Raw genomic sequence first — 23,622 nt, 5'->3', positions numbered from 1 at the left:
CCTGCCGGAACTCGTCGACACCTATAATGATACGGTACACAGAACGATAGGCATGAAGCCAGCTGACGTTACGAAATCTGACGAGCAGCGTTTAATTTCTACAGTTTACTGTCCAAAGTACACTCCCACGACAAAAAAAGCTAAATACAAAATTGGAGACCAGGTGAGGATCAGCAAATTCAAACGCACCTTCGAGAAGGGATTCACAAAAAATTGGAGCACGGAACTTTTTACGGTGGTTCGAGTTCTACCCGGAAACCGACACACGTATATAATAAAAGATAGTAGCGGCGAGATTTTGAAAGGAAGATTTTACGAAGAGGAACTCTCTAAAACGAAACACCCCGACACGTACCTCATCGAGAAAGTATTGCGTAGGAAAGGTGACAAACTGTTTGTCAAATGGCTGGGACTTCCGGAAAAGAGTTGGATCGACGCGAACGAAGTGATCTTGTGAGTACGTGGAACGTGGTGAAGCGTCTACCGGATCCGGAAAGTCAAACGAAGAAAAAGAACGGCGAGTTGCTTCCCGACAGCATCCGCTGTCTGATCGTAGGTCCTTCGGGGTGTGGGAAAACGACACTGCTCGTGGACAATTTTCTCCTCGCACCGAATTGGTTAGATTGGAAGAACAGGCATCTGTACGTGTTCTCGAAAAGTTTGGAGCAATCCAAATACCAGCAACTGATGAAACTGTACGATGGTCTGGACATTGCAACGTTCGCATCGGAAATAAAACCACTCGACGATTGTCGTGAAAATTCAGTCGCTGTGTTCGACGACGCCATCCTGGAAAATCAAAATGAAATTCGCAACTTTTTCACGCAAGGTCGTCACAAAGGAATGGATTGTTTTTACCTAGCTCAAACGTTTTCCAAAATTCCAAAACAGTTAGTGCGCGACAACGCCAATTTCATATGTTTGTTTCGTCAAGATCACACCAACCTCAAGCATGCGTACGATGACTACGTAGGCGGAGACATGAACTACTATCAATTTTCGGAAGGCTGCTGCTCTACTTGCTGGAACGGTGACGATTTCGGATTCGCGACGATCGACATGACGAGGAAACCCAAAGACGGAAAATACAGAAACAAAATCAACGACTTTATAAACGTTGCAACGTTGTGAGAAACGACGTATATATATAAACGTCATGACGAAACGGAAAATCGAAGAGGAAAATCTCAAGCTTCGCGATTACCTCGCGAAACGCTTCAAAGGTTGGAAATCCGAGAATCGCGGATTCTACGAAGAGAAGAAACGTCAGGATCAACGTGTGATCGATGCCATCAGCGGTCTAGGTAAAGAAATTAAAAGTGTCACGGAACAAAATAAAAATTTGATCAACGAACTCGTACCGCTCGCAGCTAAAAGTTACGCCGTACCCACGCCCATTTCGAGCATTCCTTCGACACCGTTCGAACTGAAGGATGCACCGGCACGACGTCGAGCCATTGGTAGCACGTCGTCTTCGGATAAAATCGAGTTGGGACCTTTGGCACGAGACTACCTGAGCACGGGGAAATTCGACAAGGATGAAGTGTTCGGATTGTATCCCAGCATGGAAACCAGCGAAGGCGGCGGTGTGGTGTGGAAGATTGGGAAATCGAAGGTGACCTTCGAAGGCAACGACATTAAAGTCAATTTAGGCGACAAGGATAGTTGGAACAGGTATCCGGGTACGGTGGGACTGTGGGAACTCGTCGCCAAAAAGCAGCCGAAAGATTACACCGACGAAGATTACCAAAGTTACAAGGAAATTCTGATCATGACGGATGCCTTGTACCAGAACAACGACGCCTCGCAGAATAGGGTGAAATCGAGCAGCGGCGAGAAGTACAGGAATCTCATCAAACCGATTTGGAACCAGGTCAAAACAGGCAGCGGCGTCAAACGCTACAACACGTTACCCAAAGAATTCGTTTGGGTGGACGACGTTAGGAAACTCGTGGACCGATTGTTGGTGATAGCCGGCGAAGAGAATGCAGGCAACCGTAATTTCTACAACGAGAAGGTTGGCATCGTGGACATGATCAGCACGAAACTTTCCAACTTCATCGTGAACGACGACAAGGGCATAGGTTACCTGATCAAAATCATCAACACGCTGACTCCGAAATTTTGGAACGTGGCCGAAGGAAAGGGACTCGTGAACGACATCATCAACAAGTTACCTTTCGAGATGCATCTACCTGGCTACCAGTACTGCGGACCGGGTACCAAACTCGAGAAAAGATTGGAGAGAGGAGACAAGGGTGTGAATCCGTTGGACGCGGCATGCAAAGATCACGACATCGCCTACAACACCACGCAGACGGATCTGGACGCACGTCACGAAGCAGACAAAAAATTGGAACATGCAGCTTTCGAAAGGTTCGTGAGCAGAGACGCATCGCTGGGTGAACGGGTCGCCGCACTGGGTACCACCATCGCCATGAACACGAAACAAAAATTGGGGTGGGGTATATAAATAACATACCGTAAAAAAACTACACAAGAAAAAATCTCAGAATATATATATAAATAACATACCGTGAAAATAACACATAGAGCATCAACATGAAGCCCAAGGGTGTCGTGTACCAGATACCATACTCGAATCTAAAAAATCTAGGTGCCCTCGATGGGTTACTCACCAAGAAACAGCGCGAGAAGAAACGTTCTTGCTTGTCGAAAGGACATGGAATGAAATTACTGCTCAGCACACCTCAATTGAGACGCTTGCAGCGTTCGCGGAAACAGCAAAAGATCGGAGGTTTCATATTCAGCATCCCGGCCATCCTGGCAGCATTGGGGGCCGTGGGAAGTTTGGCCGGCGGAAGTGCCGCCATCGCGAAAACCGTCATCGACTCGAAGAAGAACAAAGCGGAATTGGAAGAACAGAAACGTCACAACCTGGCCATGGAGAAGAAAAAAGGAAAGGGCATGATGAAGAAGTTTAAAAAAAAGAAACAACAGCACTCACCAACCGAGACATTGAATCTCTGATCGAACCGTTACAAATCAAACACTTCAGAGGAGTTTTCATGTCCGACTCGTTACCTTCAAGCGTCAAAAGAAGAGAATGCGGAGTAGTCAACTTGGACGGTCAAGAAAATCCAGGCACGCATTGGATATGTTACCACAAAAATGATGATAAAGCATTCGTTTTCGATTCTTTCGGAGGTGTTCCACCTACAAATTTAATTCATTATCTGAAAACGAACAAAACCTCTATATACTACAACGACGAACGCATTCAAAATTTCGGAGACGTGAACTGCGGCCATCTCTGCCTCTCCATGCTCGCGTTTCTCTCTAAAATAAATAACCCTACGATCGAGGATTTCCAGAAAGCATTGTGGAACCTCAAACAGCATCACTAGGATGGGCGTGTTCCATCTTACGAGCGAATCTTCGATCTTGAAACTCACGCTGCACGACGACATCGTCTATCCTAAATCCATGGCTCTGCGTGCATTCTACAGCATGTACCTCATACCTAACGTTACGCAGCACAACAACAAAATTAGCGTCGGAAGCGAACACATCGTCGTCACACCAGGACAATACAATCTTTCCACTTTGCAAGCTCAATTACCCAAAGGCACATACCATTCTCAAAATTCGGTCACGCACAGAGTGGAAATCCTATCCGCGACGGAGACCGTGGACCTGGGCACCATGGGAGAACTTTTAGGTTTCGAGAACGACACCAAACTCGAAGCTGGCATCAAGCACGTGGCAACCAACATTCCTAAATTCTTGGCCATAGAGACTCTGAACATACACTGTAACGTGGCGGAAGGCATGATCACGAAATCTTCGGACGGATTGTTAGGAAGTCACAAGCAGACGGGAATCATAGCCACGTTCAAACCAAGTTCCGAGTTCATGGAACCGATCATCTACACACCCTCTTCGCCGATCTATTTTCCAGTATGTCGCAATCGCATAGACGACATAGAGTTGGTGGTGACGAACGAGAAAGGAGACGTGGTGGATTTCGCAGGTGCCACTACGACGGCCATCGTGGAGATCAACATATAATAAATAACCATACATAGTGAAAATGGAGCAAATCGAAAGTTACGAATTGCAATCTTTCCCTCCCAACCGTCGCACGTTCGCCAATCTGAACGAAGCGAACCGGGAGATCGAATACGACGTGGACGTAGGCGACGGGTTCATTCATCCTCACAGAGCGGACCTCTACCTTCAATTCGACGTGGTGAAGAAGGAAAACGGAGACGCGTTTCCCGCAGCAGCAAACTTGATACTCGTGGACAACTTCGTGCCTCACCTGTTCTCGCAGGTGGAGGTGAGGAAACACAACACCGTCATCGACAGAATAGACTATCCAGGCATCACGTCGACGGCAGTGGGAACGTTGAAATTATCCAAAACGGACGCAGCGTACTACCAGGCCGGGGGATTCGAAGCCGGGACCAAAATATCGACGAGAAGTCACACGGTGCTCTTTCCCATGCGTCTGCTGCCTGGTTTCTTCTCGGACTACAAGGAGATCATGTGGAAGGGAGGACTGAGGATCACGTTTCGAAGAGCGGCCAACGACAACGACGCACTAATGCGATACGCTACTTTGGGTCCGGACGGCACCACGCCGATAGCCAACACTTTACCCGAAGCAGCGAAATGCGTCATCCGGAGCATGGAATTGAGAATGCCGGTGGTGGAATACGAAACGAACTACGCCCTCAAGTACAAAGCGGAGATCTTGAAAAGTCCGCAGGTGCCGATTCACTTTCACGGTTACCAGTGCGTGCAGAAGATGGCGTCGGGAAGTCACATGGAATTCGACGTGACGACGCAGTTCAACAACATACAGTTCGACATGCCAGATTTCGTCGTAGTGCTTTTTCAGACCGGGAGGGACAAGAATCAGGAAAAAGATTCCAGCAAGTTCGACGACTGCAAGATCAAGAACGTTTATCTGAAGAATGGACGCAACGAAGTGTTCCCGCGCGAGAATTACAACCTCGACGTGACCAAAAACGATTACCTCAAACTTTACGAAGCGTTCTCGGCTTACAAACGCGTGACCGAGGGAAGCGTGGACATGTACTACACGCCCAGCGAGTTCAAAGCACGGAGACCCATGACCGTCATCAACACATCTAAGAGAAAGAAGGTTGTAGTCAACGATCGAACCAACATCAAGGTCGTCTGTGAGTTCCACGATGTCTTGCCCGAGGATACCCTATGCAGTGTCATCCTGATTGCAGAGAAGTCCTTCGCCTACGACGTGAAGAACGAGAGGGTCACAGAGCAGTTTTAACAAGTTTTTTAACATCTTTTCTTGCACAATAAGAAATTTTTTGTACTAGCACAATCAGTTACAATAGCACAATACGAATTTCACTAGTTCAGATCAGTTACAAATGTCAATTTCATTAGTTATCAGTTACAATATCTTTTTTTTGCACTATAGCACGAGACAATCAGAAAATTTGCACAAAAAAATTTGTTGTTGTTTTTTACACGTGAAAATTAACAATAAAATTTCTTTTTTTATCGTTTCAGATGCTGTCGAAACATCAAAAACACATACACACACTAGAAAAAAAAAGCATGCAACTTTATTTGTAACACACACATATTCTCCATCTTCATCAAGAAAATATTATAATAAACATAATTATTTTTATCTATCTCACAATAAAACTCTATATCCAAAAATATTACAACATCAAAATAACACTAGAGTCGTTAGTACACGTTGCATGCATTACGGAGGTCCTCTGTAGGGTTTCATGGAAGTTTGGGGGAAAAAAAAAAACACGTGAAACTCTACAGAGGTGTGGTTATCTAGAACCGCAGCCGTTAGAAAACTTTTACTTTTTTTGGTTGGGCACCACGCACCCTGGCGAGGTTATAGGGGCCAGGTATCCTAAAAAACAACAATTATTATTTGTTTGTTTGCGTCACAATACATACGCGCGCGCGCGTGTGTGGCACATCATTCCCCCGAGAGAGAGGTTTACAAAGGTCACAATATACAAACATTGGCCCCCGGGACTTGGAAAATTGCGATATGGCGCATTCGCTCACCACTGTTGCCAGCCATAAATCTCTCTCTCTCTCTTCATCTTACAGCAAAATTGGCATCTCTATTTTTTTTTTTTTTAGTTGTAAGTAAATTGCCAACACACTCTAGTTAATAATGCTACATATTATACGCACACACGCACACACATACTATATTACCATCCACCCATCTCTCTCTCTTTTACGGCAGTGCGTGTTTGTTGCCGACTCTCCTTGTTTAGTGTGTGTAGGTTGGCAAAAATTGCTTTATGCACTGTAAGGCAAGCCTCAAGCAAAGTTGCCAGCTCCTTGCTTTAGGCTAGGTTAGACCAAGCAAAAAAAAGCTGTAGGTGGGTGTTGGCAGCTGTCGGTTGTTTAACTCTTCCCTCTCTCTCTTCTCTCTCTTTTTTGTAAAAGGCTATGGCAAAAATACCAGTAGGTTGGCAACTTTGCTTTATGCACTGTAAGGCAAGCCTCAAGCAAAGTTGCCAGCTTCTTGCTTTATGCTAGGTTAGACAAAAAAAGCTGTAGGTGGGTGTTGGCAGCTGTCGGTTGTTTAACTCTTCCCTCTCTCTCTTCTCCCTCTTTTTTGTAAAAGGCTATGGCAAAAATACCAGTAGGTTGGCAACCTTGCTTTATGCACTGTAAGGCAAGCCTCAAGCAAGGTTGCCAGCTTCTTGCTTTATGCACTGTAAGGCAAGTCTCAAGCAAGGTTTCCAGTTTCTTGTTTGAGGCTAGGTTAGACCCAAAAAAAACCTTGGTGATTTTTTCGAGTAAGATGTTGGCAACACTGCAAGAAAATAGGGCTTATGCCTTACAAGAGCAAACCATTAAGAAGCCTCAAGCAAGATTGCCAGCTCCTTGCTTTAGGCTAGGTTAGACCCAAAAAAAACCTTGGTGATTTTTTCGAGTAAGCAGCTGGCAACACTGCCAGAAAATGGCGCTCATGCCTTACGAGACAAATCCATTAAGGCGAGCGCCACCGAGCGCCATTTTCGGTTGGTGAACCGGGTTGATTGGACTACTGCAGTATTCGGTTGTTCAAACAAAAGCTCACGTTATTTCCTTGAAAATTGGCCGCGAACATAAGGGCTGTGCGAATCCTGACGTCACATGAACAGATACTTTTAAAAACTTTGTTTTGAAATTGAAAAAACATAATATATGAATATGTAATACTGTTTCCGTTAAATAACAATTATACAGTTATTATCCAATCCTCTGCATGCATTATGAAATTACACCCGTTAATGTTATGGAAGTGTTAAATTTCGGATGAGAGAATTTCAATATGAGGCCCTTCATTACAACATTGAAAGGCAATGCCTGTTATATGCCATTTTTCGTGCCTATTTTCCAAATTTTAGTGCCTTTTTGCCTGCCTATTTAGGCAGTTTTAGTGCCTAAAGGTTATTATTCCTCAAGGAATATAGAAGTGTTGGTGTATGCACTGAGAAATATGGAAAAAAATATCCAACTGATGAATTCTCGTGTGTCAATAATAATTTTATGAATGAATAGTGCTTTAATTAAGAAAGCTCACTAAGAGAATGAATCAATGAATCAAATGAAATCCCTCACTACTTTGCCTTCTCACAAAATTTAGTTACCTCAGCAGTGTAAAGCAAAGAATGGTAGAAGTTCGGGAAAAAGTGATTACGCTTCTAAATTACCTTTGTTATGGATTCTCTTCATTAGAAACCGAACGAGAAATTTCGTGTGGCGTTACAAGTAACGAATACTTTTCCAAAATGGCGTCCTTAATTAAACTAGAACTGCTGAAAATAATTGTATTCAGAGCAACGATTGGGTTTCTTACGTCAAGAAGAGATGTAAGGGAAATAAGAGAGAAGTAATTAAAAATAATTGAATGTGAAAAGAGAAGGGGAGATAGACTGTACTATCCGGGTACAGTCACGGACACTTCTGGGTTGTAACGAACCTTTTGAAGAAGCACTGAATCAAGCCATCCATGTCTGACCACCGAGCGCCTTGTGACTAGACAACCCAACCAGCATTGCAATTCTGCGGCTTGTATACAAGTCACGGGTATACATCTCTGTAAATTGAGTAGTGATGCCAAAGAGAAATACGAGATGAAGATTGTCGATCGTAATGTCTCGTGTTCTAGACATGGAATAATACTCGGTCCACGTTACGTTCCATTATTTAATGTTGTTTGGGAAAAATGTCCTTGGTGGGGATCGAACCTAGATCTCACTGGTGAAAGCTCTGTATGCTAACCAACACTCTATCAATAACACCATGTTTTCTTTTTTCCAGTCAGTCTGTTTCCTTCCTCAACACCTGAAGACGAAAATGCATCTTAATTTCTCTCATAATTGTTTCATTGACTATTAATAAAAACCACGTATGTCAAAAATAGACGCATTCTTTATGTGAAAAATCCCTTGTTTCGCACATCGTGCTTCTCCATTTACTGTTATTTGGACATTTACTTGGAAGTTAAAACTTAGCTTTGTGTGTTTGTTTCCACGTGCATGTGTGTGAGAAGAGTGGTGTGCACGTGTGTTTGATGTTTTTCTGGGTATTATTTTCGTTCAAAGCATTAATATAATTGTAAAATATGGAATTTACTGTAATCCAAGCAGTGAAAATATAAACCCAGTCCGTCAGGTTCGTTCCCAAACAACATTAAATAATGGAACGTAACGTGGACCGAGTATTATTCCATGTCGAGAACACGAGACATTACGATCGACAATCTTCATCTCGTATTTCTCTTTGGCATCACTACTCAATTTACAGAGATGTATACCCGTGACTGGTATACAAGCCGCAGAATTGCAATGCTGGTTGGGTTGTCTAGTCACAAGGCGCTTGGTGGTCAGACATGGATGGCTTGTTTCAGTGCTTATTCAATAGAGCTGTTACAACCCGGAAGTGTCCGTGACTGTACGTATTCGGTCTGGTGTGTGTGTGTGTGTGTGTGTGCGTAAATTCTAATAGGTTCTATTGGGTTCCGCCTCAGGACCGAAACTTTTTTCTCGCGCAATTAAAATTCGGTTCAAGTTGCGTATTGTTTCATTGAAAAAAGGTTGCTGGACCGAATTTAAATTGATCCGGAAAAAAGGTTCCTGGACCGTATTTAAATTGAGCCCGAAGAAAAGGTTCCTGGACCGAATTTAAATTGATCTGGTAAAAAGGTTCCTGGACCGAATTGAAATATTTAACAGATAAAAAAGGTTCTTTGCGGTCCAGAACCCGTTTACGCTTACTGATTTTCTCTCCTGGACCGGAATTGAATTTATTTAAAATTCCTGGACCTCTAACAATCCTGATATATACATAAACACACCCACACATAGGGTAATCCTCGAAAAATAGTACAAACCTAACTGGCAACCCTAGAGATATGTGTATTGGCGCCACCTGTCTTTATCCAACTTGAACACAAAGGTATGACATTTAGATTGCCATGAATCACTGGCCGCTGCAAGTGAGTGTTCTGGCTGTGAAAGCCTTGCTTCTTCTTTAAGGATGTCTAAAAGGGAAGAGTTTTCTCGCGACTGCTACGATTTATTCCCGATTCACGACTTCCCAACTCAGGAACTATGGGAATTACGGAGAATGAAAACAGTGCTATTTCAGGAACAGATCTCGCGTACCAATTGTATATTTCAGTGAAATGTCTTCCCAACTCAGGGTTGCCTAACTTTACGGGGGTGGTAGAAGTTGCATAATATTAAAATCAACTTATCGCCGGAGAGTTTAGGCAACATTAATAATCGAGTATCTCAGGATGTAGATGTCCGTATTTTTATTGCCGGTGACTGTACATATTCAGTCCAGTCTAAATCCCTCCTGGTACAGTCACGGACACTTCTGGGTTGTAGCAACGCTATAGACTTTCAATGGGATCATTACAATCCAGAAGTGTCCTTGACTGTACAGAAGCGAAAAGTTGACACCGATAGTGATCTAATGCAAAGTTTTTAAAATACAGTGGACTCTTTTTAATTCGAGCTCCAAGGGGCTACGAAAAATTCGAATTATCTCAAATTCGAATTAACCGGAATATAATAACAAAAACACACACCAATGAAATAACACACTGTATTAAACATAAAACTGCATTAATACGCAAACAGTACACCTTACATTACAACTGCTGTTGTATCCATATCTCCATCTAGGAACAGTACACTCATTGGAATATTCGCATCACTAACTAACTAACTAACTCCCTAGCCTTCTTAAACCAGAAGGTTCATGGCTGTAGCAACACAAGCCTTCCATCTGTCCCTATCCTGAGCAAGTTCTATATACTCTTTTCCATCCCTACCGATTTCCCTTAGGCCCATCTCAACGTTGTTCCTCCATCTTCGTCTTGGCCTTCCTACAGGTCTCTTACCATCACATGATTGATTTTCATTCTTTTTTCTACCTCTCTAAGCACTTCAACTTTCTTATCTAATGTTAAGCTACAGTACGCACCACGTTTCGACATTGTGACTCCACTAAAACACACAGACAAAGGACCCCTTCTGTCCGGCTATCCGCTCCCCTCTCAACTTGTTTCTGAGAGGGTGAAGGTCTCATTACTACAAACAAAAGCTCTGGGGACTACAGCTGCCCTCTGTTATCTGCCGTCGGCACATCTGTTAACCACAAAAACATTTTCAAGAAGAAAAGGGGAACGAGTCATCTGTTGGAATTTCTTATGTAGCAACCAGTTTGGTCTTCCTTGGAAAGGTCTATGTTAAATTATTGGAAACCTGATTTCGAATTATCCAAATTTAATCTTCAAAATTCGAATTTATAGTCAAGGGGAATATGCTTTTGTTCGAATTATCCAAGTTCGAATTAATGAGAGCGCACTGTATATATTTGGGGGGGAGGTTTGCGGGGGGTCAGTGCCCCCTCCCCCTTACCAATGTTCCTGATGCTAGCTTAGGAATGAAAGAGTAAACGAGTGACCAGAGGATATCTCTACGCCACATACACAGAATAATGGCTACACATTGAATTTCAGTTCAATTTTGCCAACAATGAAGGTTTGGGCCTGTTTTCTCGAGCTCCACAACCCCTTCTCCCTTGCCGATGCACCCCTCTTCCTCCCTTATCCTCTAAATCCAACTGCCTGTTTCCTGAGATTAAGATGTACCTGGGGATTAGGCTCTCTCGCTTACCTGAGTCGTGATTAAGCAGGGGAAGAAACTCGTTCCAGAAGGTGCACGCCGTGGTCCGAGGCCCCTTGCCAGTCCCCGTGGCTTCTGCGTTGAGGATGAAGTAGCTGGGGTCCTCTCTTGTGTAGACGGGCCAGTCGTTGCTGTTTGGAATAGGCTTCCTGCAAAATACAAAATACACGAGTTACATGTAGCAGAAAACGTCTATTGTACGTATTTTTAGATTAGAAGCTAGTTGCTGTCAGGACATTCAGATCCAATGTTCGCAGGCATAGCTAGATAATTTTGTTCGGGTAAGTTCAAGGGTGGACAAAATATATTCCGGTGGATTCCTTTTCATGGATACAATGTTCTCACATCCTTTTCTCCTTCTTTCCTTCTTATTCTTCCCTTTTCTCCTTCTTTCCTTCTTATTCTTCCCTTTTCTCGATTCTTCTTTCTCTGTTCCTTCTGCTATGGTTTTCTCTACATATCTCTTTCTTTCCATGCTGCCTTCTCTTTCCCTTTCTTTCTGTTTCTTAATTTTCTTGCTTCCTTCTTCTGTTTCCGTTTCTTCCTTTTTCTGCTTATCTCTTTTTTATATTTCCCTTATCTCCCTCTTTCTTTAAATGTTTCCCATTTCTCTCTTTTTCTATTTGTTTTCTATCTTTCTCTTTCTACCTTTGGGTGTCTACTCTTTCTATCTACTTCTTCCCTTGCATCTCTTTATTTTCCTCAATTTCATTCACTGTTTCTTTCTCGTTAGCTTCCCTCTGTTCTTTATATCAATCACGTCCTCCTTATTTCCGTTTCTCATTCTTCTACTTCTCTCTCTTCATCCATCTGTGTGTCTATGGTGTGTGTGCGTGCGTGCATGATTCTTACTCTCACGTAGATTGATCGATTGATTTCGTGTTTTTAAGTCCACTTTATGCACAGTAAGGCTAATCGGGACTGGACCTACAGTTTAAAGTGGGATCCGAACCACTATGTGCCTCCACCGGCTATCGAACTACTCTCATGTAGACTATTTGCATGTACAGAAAGGTAGAATCAGACTAGGTGAAGTTGGGCTGAGCCCACCCACACCCAAACGCTGGTAACACACCTGCCAATATCCGCTTTGAAGATACAGATAATCTACATGGCGAATAATAATAATGTAAATGCTTTGGTTGTCGGATATTCAGACAACTTAGAGGGTAAGAGTACCCTGGCAATACGAATATCCGGAATCGGTATTGCGAAGTAAGTTATTTACTACATTGATTTAGTTTATTTTACTTCGCGTTTTGTGCTTCTTGGCTAATTTGCGAAGATGGGGATGAGTGATGAAATGATGAAATTGAGGAATGGACATTCACAAACAACCAAGCCCAAGCGTGATTCGAACCCGGGACCCTTGGCGTCGCAGCGTGACCCTTAGCCTAGGGTCCGGCTAAGTTATCTACTGATTAAGAACTTAACACTTTAGGCAAATGTTCATTTCGCCATTTTTGCCATACACAATATACTGTAGTAATGTCCTTATTAAATGTACAGTCACGGACACATCTGGGTTGTAACAAATCCATTGACTTTCAATGGGACTATTACAACCCAGAAGTGTCCGTGACTGTACACCCAACGGCAAAAGAAACAGTAGGCGAATTGTCCACCACCATTTTAATTCGGTCTGTATTATACAATGTAATGACAATGAATTGAAATAATGACGTCAATAAGCAGAGAGCAATGCCTGCTTCGAACCAACATAGTTTCATTCCTTAAAACAACACAGGATGTAGAATAAAAAAGTAATTAAAATACTTGTGGACAATTTGTCTACTATTATCTTTGCCGTTTACTGTACAAGCCGCATCTTCCAGTTGTCTTATTCTACTGTATTAGGCAGACCCAAATGTTTTAATGGCGCCTTTTCAGACTGTGGTTCTTCATCTCATATTGGTACTTGTGTCAGCCTCATCCACCCTGCCACTTTCATTCAAGGCCACGAAAATACCTGAATAGTAAGTACAAAGTCAATCCAGTATTGGCAAATGCGAGCCTGTTTTGTGTGGTTGCATATATGTTCAGGATATATGTTCGAGACAAGACCTGGGACGAGACAAGTAATTTCTACTCGGGACGATGCATGGTTGCTGTCAAGTCGCACCTCGGTACCATTCCTACCTTCCAGGGTACTGCATGGAGTAGCCTACTTGTTCGAATCTCCCAGCCTCGAGTGTGTTCAATGGAATATCACTTTAATGTTACAATAATCGTAGAAAATGTCCGCATTGGTAGTTTAAGCCCACAATAATCTATTTCATTTTCATATATCACTGCGTATTGGTAAGACAGACTAAACTTCATTTTAACATGGAGATATTGACTATGTTTACTTATGTTTCAACTTCACTTCTCTTTTCTTCTATCTCCCTTCCTTTTGCTAGGGTTTTCTCTACTTATCTCTTTCTTCCATGCTCCCTTCTCTTTTCCTGTTTCTTAAATTTCTTGCTTCCTTCTTCTGTTTCCCTTTCTTTTTTTATATTTCCCCTTTTCTCCCTCTTTCTTTATATTTTCCCATTTGTCTCTCCATTTCTATTTGTTTTTTATCTTTCGTTCTACCTTTGGCTGTCTACTCTTTCTATCTACTTCTGCCCTTGCTTCTCTCTTTTTCTTAATTTCTTCCAATGTTTCTTTCTCGTTATCTTCCCTCTGTTCTTTATATCAATCACTTCCTCCTTATTCCGTTTCTCATTCTTTCTACTTCTCTCTCTTCATCCCTCTGTGTGTCTGTGGTGTGTGTGTGTGTGTGTGTGTGTGTATGTGTGGCTTCAAGCGTATACGGCTCGTTTTGCCTGTTCGAGCGTTATTCGCTCTCGATTCCGTACGCTATCTAGCGGCGTTCGTGCGAACTATTTGGCCCTCCAACGAAATCCTCTCGCTGCAGCACTGTAATCCCTACCTTACAGATTTGTATTTTTAATAATCTTCAGAGTTTAGAGATGCCAGAGCATCCCATTAGCTTCTAACCCATGAAGCGCCGTAGACACAGCTCCAAATCGTTACATTTCGCATTCACGTTCGCACCAGGTAAAACCTTCCTGCTCGGCTATTGTCCGACCAAGCACATACAAGTTTAGTATTTTGGTAGACTGGAAAACATGGGTGAGAGACACGCATGTCGATCGCCGCGACATCAATCGATTTGCGGCCACGTTCGACATTTTCATTATCACTGGGGCCAAAATGTTTCGCCGTGAAAATTTCCAATCAGTTTGTCCACGCGGCGTGAAGTTGAATTCATTCCCAAACTGATTATAAACAACTCGATTTGATTTCCATAATAACAGAACCACCTGCGTTTTTTTCCGTGTTCTAATTCTGCCTGTAAGCTATTTAGATAAATAGAATATGCTTATCTTTCACCCTCGACATTAACAATAATATATTATTATTATTATTATTATTATTATTTATTATTTCCATAGGGTTACAACGCGTGCGTTTATGAGAGACAGCAGTAATGAACAGGGTGGCTGTACCAATTGGTGCAAATTTCAACCTTTGCGGTGATGCTATATACAGGATGTCTTCGTACAGTCTCGAACCATTCTGGGTTGTAACAGCGTCAGTGACTGGGTGTACCAAGTCGTGAAAAGAAACTTTCTCTTTGTAGTGAAAACTTCAAGAAACAGCTGCGGATCTTTACTCGCCGGTTACCCTGCATACACTTTGTTCTTGTATATTCAGGTTGTAAAAATCATGGTCGTACTTAACATGAATTGGATCCTTACCCCGTTCTTGCGAATCTTGTGAAATATTGCATCATCCGCCTGCTGAGCTCCCTCTCGCGACTCGTGAACTGGTAGGAACGGTTCAGCGGGTGTCCAAAAATGTACTCCACCTCGTCACCATGCATCACTCCCATCCAGTGACCCCATGGATTGCTGCTCGTTCTCTGAAAATAGAAAAAAGAATCCTGAAGATAACACTGGTATACACATTTTTAACTTTTTGTTTTTTACAAAAAACTACCGACGGATTAAAAATTATAACGGGTGTCCCACTAGCTTTCGAACCCGAAAAAATCGTTATAATTTCCGAACAAACATACATAGGAAAATGAAATTCACAATACGCGTACCTTGTTTCATGCTGAACGTGAGGCAGGGTTGAACATAAACGCACGCGTTAAAACAAAGACGGTAGGTGGCGCCAGGGGAAGTGGTGCGTGTGGGTTAGTGTGATGCGCGAGTCCCTGCGTCGCGAGGATGCATCGGTACACCGTACCAGAACGCATGTTCATTGTAAAGAAATATTGGATATCGGGATCTTATCAGACCGTTCAACGTGAATTTGGACGCCGTTGAAGGTGGGAGTTTGGTGTGCAATTTCCCGACAGCATATCATTGGACCCACCTTCTTTGAAGACAGTAAACACACAAGTTTACTTACACATCTTCAGTGCATTTGTGAATCAGCTGGATGATGAATAACTGCGTCGCGGTTATTTCCAACAAGACGGAGGGACATGCCATACTTACAACATGTCCATGTAAGAAATTGAGTCCTTTTTTGGTGACAGAATCATCTCCAAAGGATTGTGGCCGCCAAGATCCCCAGATTTGACACCTCCGGATTTCTCTTTAAGGGGTTTCCTTAAAGGTTGTGTCTACAGAAACAAACCAAGAACACTGCAAGAGTTGCGAAACAACGAGAATGCGATTCACGAGATCACACCGGAGACTCTACATCGGAATTTTCACAATATGCAACGCCGTGTATAAACATGTCTGGACGTCCAGGGAAGACACTTGCAGCACCTGCTGTGACGATTATGTATTCAGCATGAAACAAGATACGTGTGTTGTGAATTTCATTTTCCTATGTATGTTTGTTGGGAAATTATAACGATTTTTTTCGGGTTCGCAAGCTAGTGGGACACCCTTGATACTCGAGTTTGGACCCAATTAAAAATTAAGCAGTAGACCTACATAAAAACTGGTTACATCAAAAGTTAGCTTATTCAATTCTGTGTTAATCTATGCTAACAATTTTTTTTCGAATATGCTATCTATTATTTATCGTCGTGAGAACAAAAAAGGTACCTTTTTTATTTAGTTTTGCAAACGATCATTCTCCTTGAAATTCTATAAATAATAAACGGGTTTTCCAATCCTGATAAAATTTTAGTACGGTACAGGCAGAAAGATTCTAAACACAATTCTTAATTTTCAAATTTTTAAAGTTCGTAAAAAAATGAAGTTCTTACGAATTTTGTGAAATAACTTTTTGTTAGGATTGGGTAGTCCTACAAATATGATCTTACTTTTGTTTTGAAGATTTTTACATTTGTTTCTAAAACCCATCAATTCACATTGCGGAACCGATTTTATACAGATTTTTATTCAACGGAGTAAAGATGTACGTGGGACGGGCTATAGCCGGATTGCGCATACTTTTCCGGTTTTATCAGTAGTATCTGATAAGCTGTTGACAAGCTGTTGTACACGATTGCGCACAAAAAATGAGGCGATGTTGTCAGATGTAAAATGTTCTCAAGCCGTTCTCACTTCTGTTGTGTTTGTTTGTGTCAGTGTGTGGTCTTACACGTGTTTTTGCTGTGTTTTACCTAACCTAACCTAACCTAACCTATCTTGACTTGCTACATTTAAGAGATTTAGTATTTTATTTCTAGTTTCTCTCTCTCTTCTTGTCTAAAGAAAAAAACAGTTTTGCGCACAGATGTTAAAGCTATCAAAATGGCAACGTTCGATCAAAATCTGTGCGCAAAACAGGTCAGTGAGATTTGTGCGCAATCTTGGATCTAAAGTGTGCGCAATTCGGTTCCGGCGCGTGGAACGTGGTATCACCGCACTCAGTGATATCTCGCAGTTTCCACGGTTCAACGGACATCGCCATGTGGGGCTCCAGCAAGATATATTGACATTTCTCTTGTACAGTCACGGACAGTTCTGGGTTGTAATGAATACATTGACTTTCCATGGAATCATTACAACCCAGCAATGTCCGTGACTGTACATGTATGATATTGTGCCTTGTGGAAGGCAAAGCAGTTGACATCTTTTTGTCTGCCACTTGAATGAAACATCTAGTCACTTTGTCTGTCTGCCCAACAGATATCTGCTATCATAAAAATATTCCACCTGCATTTGTATCGCTGTTCAATAGAAGAAATGTCCTTGTGTAACCGCTCCATGTCTTCATCTCTCAGTACACCACAGTTTTTAGGGAAGAAATTGAGATGCGGGTTCAAAAGATGCAGCTTCCGTGACATGTTGCAGAAAAGTTTGTCATAAGAGCACAAGGACTCTTCCACAAGCCCCTTATAATTCTGATACGCACCCACTTAATTTATGAATTCAGTGTTTAATATGTTAAATGTCTATGACGTCATAATTTGCTTTACTGAGTTTTGTAGTATGTGAATTGGTTATTGACTAACCTTGATATAATTGAATGTTAGTTGCTATGTGAGATATTATGGATTCTGATGGTTGAAGTAAGTGACTTTTAAACTAAATGTTTTAATTTGTGTACTCAAATGATAATTTCGAGTTTAATACAGATTCTAAAAAGAAGTTTACTTTCGAGTGCAATTGTGTGTTATGAAGATCAACTGATTCTTCTTCTTTTTTGACCCTATCAACTGCTAGTCGATTTTAGTCATCTATCTGAGTTTTTTGCAAAATATATTGTGTTCACTATGCACTTATTATTCACAAGAATGAAAATACTGTGTGTTAGATCGTCAAATTACATCTTCTTGCATATCCATAAAGAAGCCATATAGTGGGACTCGCGTACTTTCGACGTGGCCAAGGCCACGTCTTGTACGCTCGCATGCGTGACCTTCGGCCACGTTGTGGGCATAATCATATTATAGATGGGGTAAAATGTCTGCATGTTGTATTGGATGAAGGGGAACAAGTGCATAAGTTCACTAATTTTAAAAGTTTAGAAAGTAACTTTGTGTGTGTATGGGCTCTAATAAGGCACAAATATTCAAAGCATTATTGTCTATTTTCTTAATAAAAAACTGAGTAAGTAATAACCGTTTCAAGATTATTACCTGATTATTATCAATAGCGACACTAAATTAGAAATGCAATATTTACGTCTTTTGTCATTTTCACATTTTTAAACGTAATTGGAAAATTATTGTCTTCATTTATTTCCCTCAAATTCCTCCCTTGCCTCTGTAATAAATTCTGACGCTTGAATTTTGAAATACGAAAAGTCTAGCATAATTCACTTACAGTAGTTTTCAGGGTGAAAATAAACTTTCTTTAAGTTTATCACGATGTAGATATTTTCGCATTGAGTTTACTAATATAAGTACCTATACGTAATTGTACCTGGGCTGAAACTGCTTATATAGTAGATGTCACCCTTGTTTGAAGCACCATTTCTAACCAAAAGTTGATTCATCTTTTGTTGATCTGTGAGAAATATAATGTATCTCGACAATAAGGAATTGAAGGAAACAATGTGTGCAAAAGGAATGCCCGTGGCAACGGTTGCTAAGGACGTGAAAAAAGGGCATTTTCACCCTTAAGGAAGGGCAAAGTGAGCGATTTCTTAATTTTCTCGGCCTTTCGGGACGATTTCATGGGGGGTCGTAATCGGGCATTTTTCGCCTCCGGGGCTTCCTTCATGGAGAACATTTATGTCAGTGAGTCAGTGAGTCAGTGAGTGAGTGGTGGGATTGGGGCTTTATATATATTGGATGGATGAATGGGATCCGTGAGCAGGGCAGTTAGAGATGTAGGGAATGGTACTCCATGGCGACGCAAACCATTATATAATTTATCTCGTGCTCTGTCGAAATTAGGACATTGTAAAAAGAGATGTGTGGCATCTTGATTAACTTCTCCACATGTGCAGGCTTGTTTTGTTGTAATATTTAATCGTGCTAAATGATCATTAGTGCGAACATGACCTGTACGTAGACGTATTATAAAATAATAACTGATATTGGAAGATTATATGAGTAGTACCAAGGTTTATTTTGTGAATGTTCTGCAAACCATTTATATGTATTGCCAGCGGATTGAAATTGTTAACAATTTAACTGAAGATCAACTGAAGTTATAAGGTATTTTAATTGTGAGAGATTTAATATATTTTACATAAACATTCTTCTTCTTCTTCATGACCCTGTTAACAAAAACCTGTCGACTTTGGACATCGTATCTGCTATTGAATTAGTTTTAAGTTTTCCTTCTGAAATTAGTCACTCTACTTCACCAGTATCATATGCGATTATATGAATAAATCACTTATGTCCTTTTGCTGTTTTTTTTAAATATATAATTATATATAAAAGTCATAATTCAAGCTTACATTTTCGATCATACGCATAGAGAAGCCATATTTATTACATGAACATACCCGTAAGTGATTCCCACATCTTGAGAGGCCTCATAGTAGGCTGATACGTTTTGTGTTCACCGGAATGGATTAACTGTAAGTATATTCATGGGGTTTAAACCGGGAACGTAATAATTCTCAGACTCCTTGTTTCAACAGAACAGTGTGGATACTTTACAAAATTACTGCCAAGCAGTGTGTTCGTGATGGAAAGAAAATAAAGAATAAAAATCTGAAAGTTCTGGACTGCTGGTCTTTCAGGAGCTGGTGAATCTTTGAACCAATGAACTGACTCTCCCTGTTAATCTTCTCAGAACTTATCTCTGTGAACTTTCATGGGCATCACTCAGGTGGGTACCCATGACCCTTGCATCTACTTGCAACCCCTGGTTATCAAGGAGAGCTGGCTTCTTCAGGCACCGTAGCCAGAATTAACGGTCCAGGACCGGAATCTTTTTTCTCTCGCACAATTTAAATTCGGTACAAGTTGCGTATTGTTTCATTTCAATACGGAAGTTGGACCCTATTTAAACTGATCCTGAAAAAAAAAGGTTCCTGGACCGAATTTAAATTCAGCTGGTAAGAAGATGCCTGGACCGAATTTATATTCAACTAGAAAAAAAGTTTCCTGGACATTGATCCGGAAAAAAGGTTCCTGTACCGAATTGAAATACTTCAAAGATAAAAACGTTCTTTACGGTTCAGAACCCATTTACGCTTGCTGATTGACTCCCCTGGACCGGAATTGAAATTAATATTCATGGATCTTTAAAAACCCTGACCGTAGCGTCCTAGTGATCCTAGTGAAATCAGTGGAGGTCCCTTGGGGAGGTCGGGGCGGCCACTTCAAGGCGCATTACGTTGCCTCCAGGAGGCACTGCTAGTCGTGGAATTCGCATCACGAGTTCCTACGGCGCCGTATTGAATTAGCGGCCATTTTTGTCTTCCATCTCCAGGAGAGTGGAAACTCCAGGAAACCTGACAACTGGCGGGAGAGAACCGGTTCCCTGGATGGATGTTACTTTCCTGGGTTCGTGACTCGGTTGAGTAAGTGGTCGCGGTCGGTGCAGGAGATGGGCAAAGGTTCCTCTGTCCATCCCAACAAATGTAATAAATAAATATTTCAGCTCAAGAAATGCTTGGAAGTAAAAGTTATATTTTTGAATATTTGTAACTTAGTGCTTGTTAAAATATGTAACAAAAACTGAGTTAGCCGACCTCCGTGACTAAGTGGTTAGCAGCGCGCGCTACAACGCCAGGGGTTCCGGGTTCGAGTCCCGGGTAAGGCATGGGTATTTGTGATTGTCTGTCCTGAAAAGTCCTGAAATAGAAATGTGAATGAAATGATATGAGTGAATGATGTGTGATGCGGGAAGCTTAAGCTTAGAGGTTTTTCTTTAGCGCATCGCGCTGCTACGCCCAAGTTTCCCGGGTTCGAATCCCGCTCGAGCTTGGTTGTTTGTGAATGTCCATTCATCAATTTCATCACTCATCCCCATCTTTGCAAATTAGCCAAGAGGCACAAAACGCGAAGTAAAATAAACTGAATCAATCAATCAATCAATAAATGTGAGTGGACTACTTTTTGTTTACAAACTTATGTTACTGTTATTGAGTTCCATTTTAAAAATATGCAATTGTAATGGATTCATTTTCTAAAGAAAACTCTGTAACTCTAAGTGAGCTACCTGTAAACATATGTAACTTCTAAAAGAAAAAATGTAGGCTAACTGTAACTGAGTTACTTTGTAAAATACGCAACTATAAATGATTTTATGTTTTTAAAAGTATTTAACTGAAATTGAGAAATTTGTAAAAAAAATGTAACAGTTATACTTTTAAAAACATGTAAATTTCCCTGCGCTACCTTTAAAAGTATGTAACTTTCCCTGTGCTACCTTTAAAAAATATGTAACTTTCCCTGTGCTACCTTTAAAAAATATGTAACTTTCCCTGTGCTACCTTTAAAAAATATGTAACTTTCCCTATGCTACCTTTAAAAATATGTAACTTTCCCTGTGCTACCTTTAAAAATATGTAACTTTCCCTGTTCTACCTTTAAAAAATATGTAACTTTCCCTGCGCTACCTTTAAAAAATATGTAACTTTCCCTGTGCTACCTTTAAAAATATGTAACTTTCCCTGTGCTACCTTTAAAAAATATGTAACTTTCCCTATGATACCTTTAAAAATATGTAACTTTCCCTGTGCTACCTTTATAAATATGTAACTTTCCCTGTGCTACCTTTAAAAATATGTAACTTTGCCTGTGCTACCTTTAAAAAATATGTAACTTTCCCTGTGCTACCTTTAAAAATATGTAACTTTCCCTGTGCTACCTTTAAAAATATGTAACTTTCCCTGTGCTACCTTTAAAAATATGTAACTTTCCCTGCGCTACCTTTAAAAATATGTAACTTTCCCTGTGCTACCTTTAAAAATATGTAACTTTCGCTGTGCTACCTTTAAAAATATGTAACTTTCCCTGCGCTACCTTTAAAAATATGTAACTTTCCCTGTGCTACCTTTAAAAATATGTAACTCTAACTGACTTACTTTTTTACAAAACATGACTGTTACTGAACTAGTGTTCAAAAAATGTGAACTGTAACTGAGTGCGCTAAATAACAAAAAATAATTTTAAAAAATTACAATACCTTTAAGGAGCAGAGATGTGGCAAAGAGATGTATTTTTTAAAAAATATTTATTTCAAGTTCACTTTATGCGCTGCCTTTGGTGACCGAGCACGTTTAGTGATCGACTTTCAATACAGACAAATAAGTTCTCAGGTTCGAATCCCGGCCAGGGCATGGGCGTTATTTGTGAGTGCCTCTTCATCAATTTTATCCAACCATCACTCATCACCGCGATTAGCCAAAAGAAGTAGAAAAATGACGTTACGTAATAAAAATTCGAACCACCATGTGCCTCCACCTGGTATCAAACCCAGGAACCTTTCATTACAAGGCGACGGCTTTACCATCGGGGAGGTCTTACAAAGTGATGTAAAATTAAAAGGGCAGGAAACAGGTAGCAATTGATCTAAAAGTGGATTGCTGCCCAGAACGATGTTTATAGAGATATTGGTGTTTCCAGGAAAGTAAAGCCTATGGAACACTTTCACCGCTCTCATTTTCGAAGGGGCCTCTCCGATGGCGTAGTGGTAACGTCCTTGCCTTGTAATCAAGAGGGTCCGGGTTCGATATCCGGGGGAGGCAGTTGTTTAGATCCCACTTTAAACTGTAGGTTCAGTCCCGAATAGCCTTACTGTGCATAAAGTGGATTTTAAAGAAACATTTATTCGTGTTTGAAGTTCTCCTCAAGTGTGAAAATTACGCTTAAGTTCTCAAAAGTATTACTATTTTGGGTTGAGTCGATACCGATATCGATAATCGTACCGATTCCCACCGATACCGATACTCTAACCAATACCGATACCGATACTCTTACCGTTTCCCACCGATACCGATACCCTTACCGATTCCCACCAATACCAATGCTCTTACCGATACCGATACTCTTACCGTTTCCCACCGATACCGATACTCTTACCGATTCCCACTGATACCGATACTCTTACCGTTTCCCACCGATACCGATACTCTTACCGTTTCCCACCGATACCGATACTCTTACCGTTTCCCACCGATACCGATACCCTTACCGATTCCCACCAATACCAATACTCTTACCGATACCGATACTCTTACCGTTTCCCACCGATACCGATACTCTTACCGTTTCCCACCGATACCGATACTCTTACCGTTTCCCACCGATACCGATACTCTTACCGATTCCCACCAATACCAATACTCTTACCGTTTCCCACCGATACCGATACCCTTACCGATTCCCACCAATACCAATACTCTTACCGATACCAATACACTTACCGTTTCCCACCGATACCGATACTCTTACCGATTCCCCCCGATAGCGATACTTCAAAATTGCAATAATTAATATTTGTTCACAAATGACATGGTACCTGGGGGAAACCCTGGGGAGTAAAGGCGGTCAGGGGCGTGATGCTGATCACATCACCCCCACTCACGACCGGATCAAGAAAGTTTGGGG

At 41.3% G+C, this 23,622-nt stretch overlaps 1 protein-coding gene across 1 annotated transcript in view; it reads right to left on the bottom strand.

Annotated features, from left to right (window-relative positions):
* Positions 1-23,622, bottom strand: part of LOC145978231 (acetylcholinesterase-like) — a 176,947-nt gene that overhangs the window by 20,513 nt on the left and 132,812 nt on the right. The window contains exons 4-5 of the mRNA XM_083110706.1: positions 14,942-15,105; positions 11,184-11,341 (exon numbers count right to left, since the gene is read on the bottom strand). Coding sequence (XP_082966832.1) covers positions 11,184-11,341; positions 14,942-15,105 — 322 coding nt within the window. The remainder of the gene's footprint in view (positions 1-11,183; positions 11,342-14,941; positions 15,106-23,622) is intronic.

The sequence above is a fragment of the Lepisma saccharinum genome, chromosome 24 (assembly GCF_977018435.1).
Source record: "Lepisma saccharinum chromosome 24, izLepSacc3.1, whole genome shotgun sequence".
Taxonomy (NCBI): domain Eukaryota; kingdom Metazoa; phylum Arthropoda; class Insecta; order Zygentoma; family Lepismatidae; genus Lepisma; species Lepisma saccharinum.
This window is presented reverse-complemented; position numbering and strand designations above follow the sequence as displayed.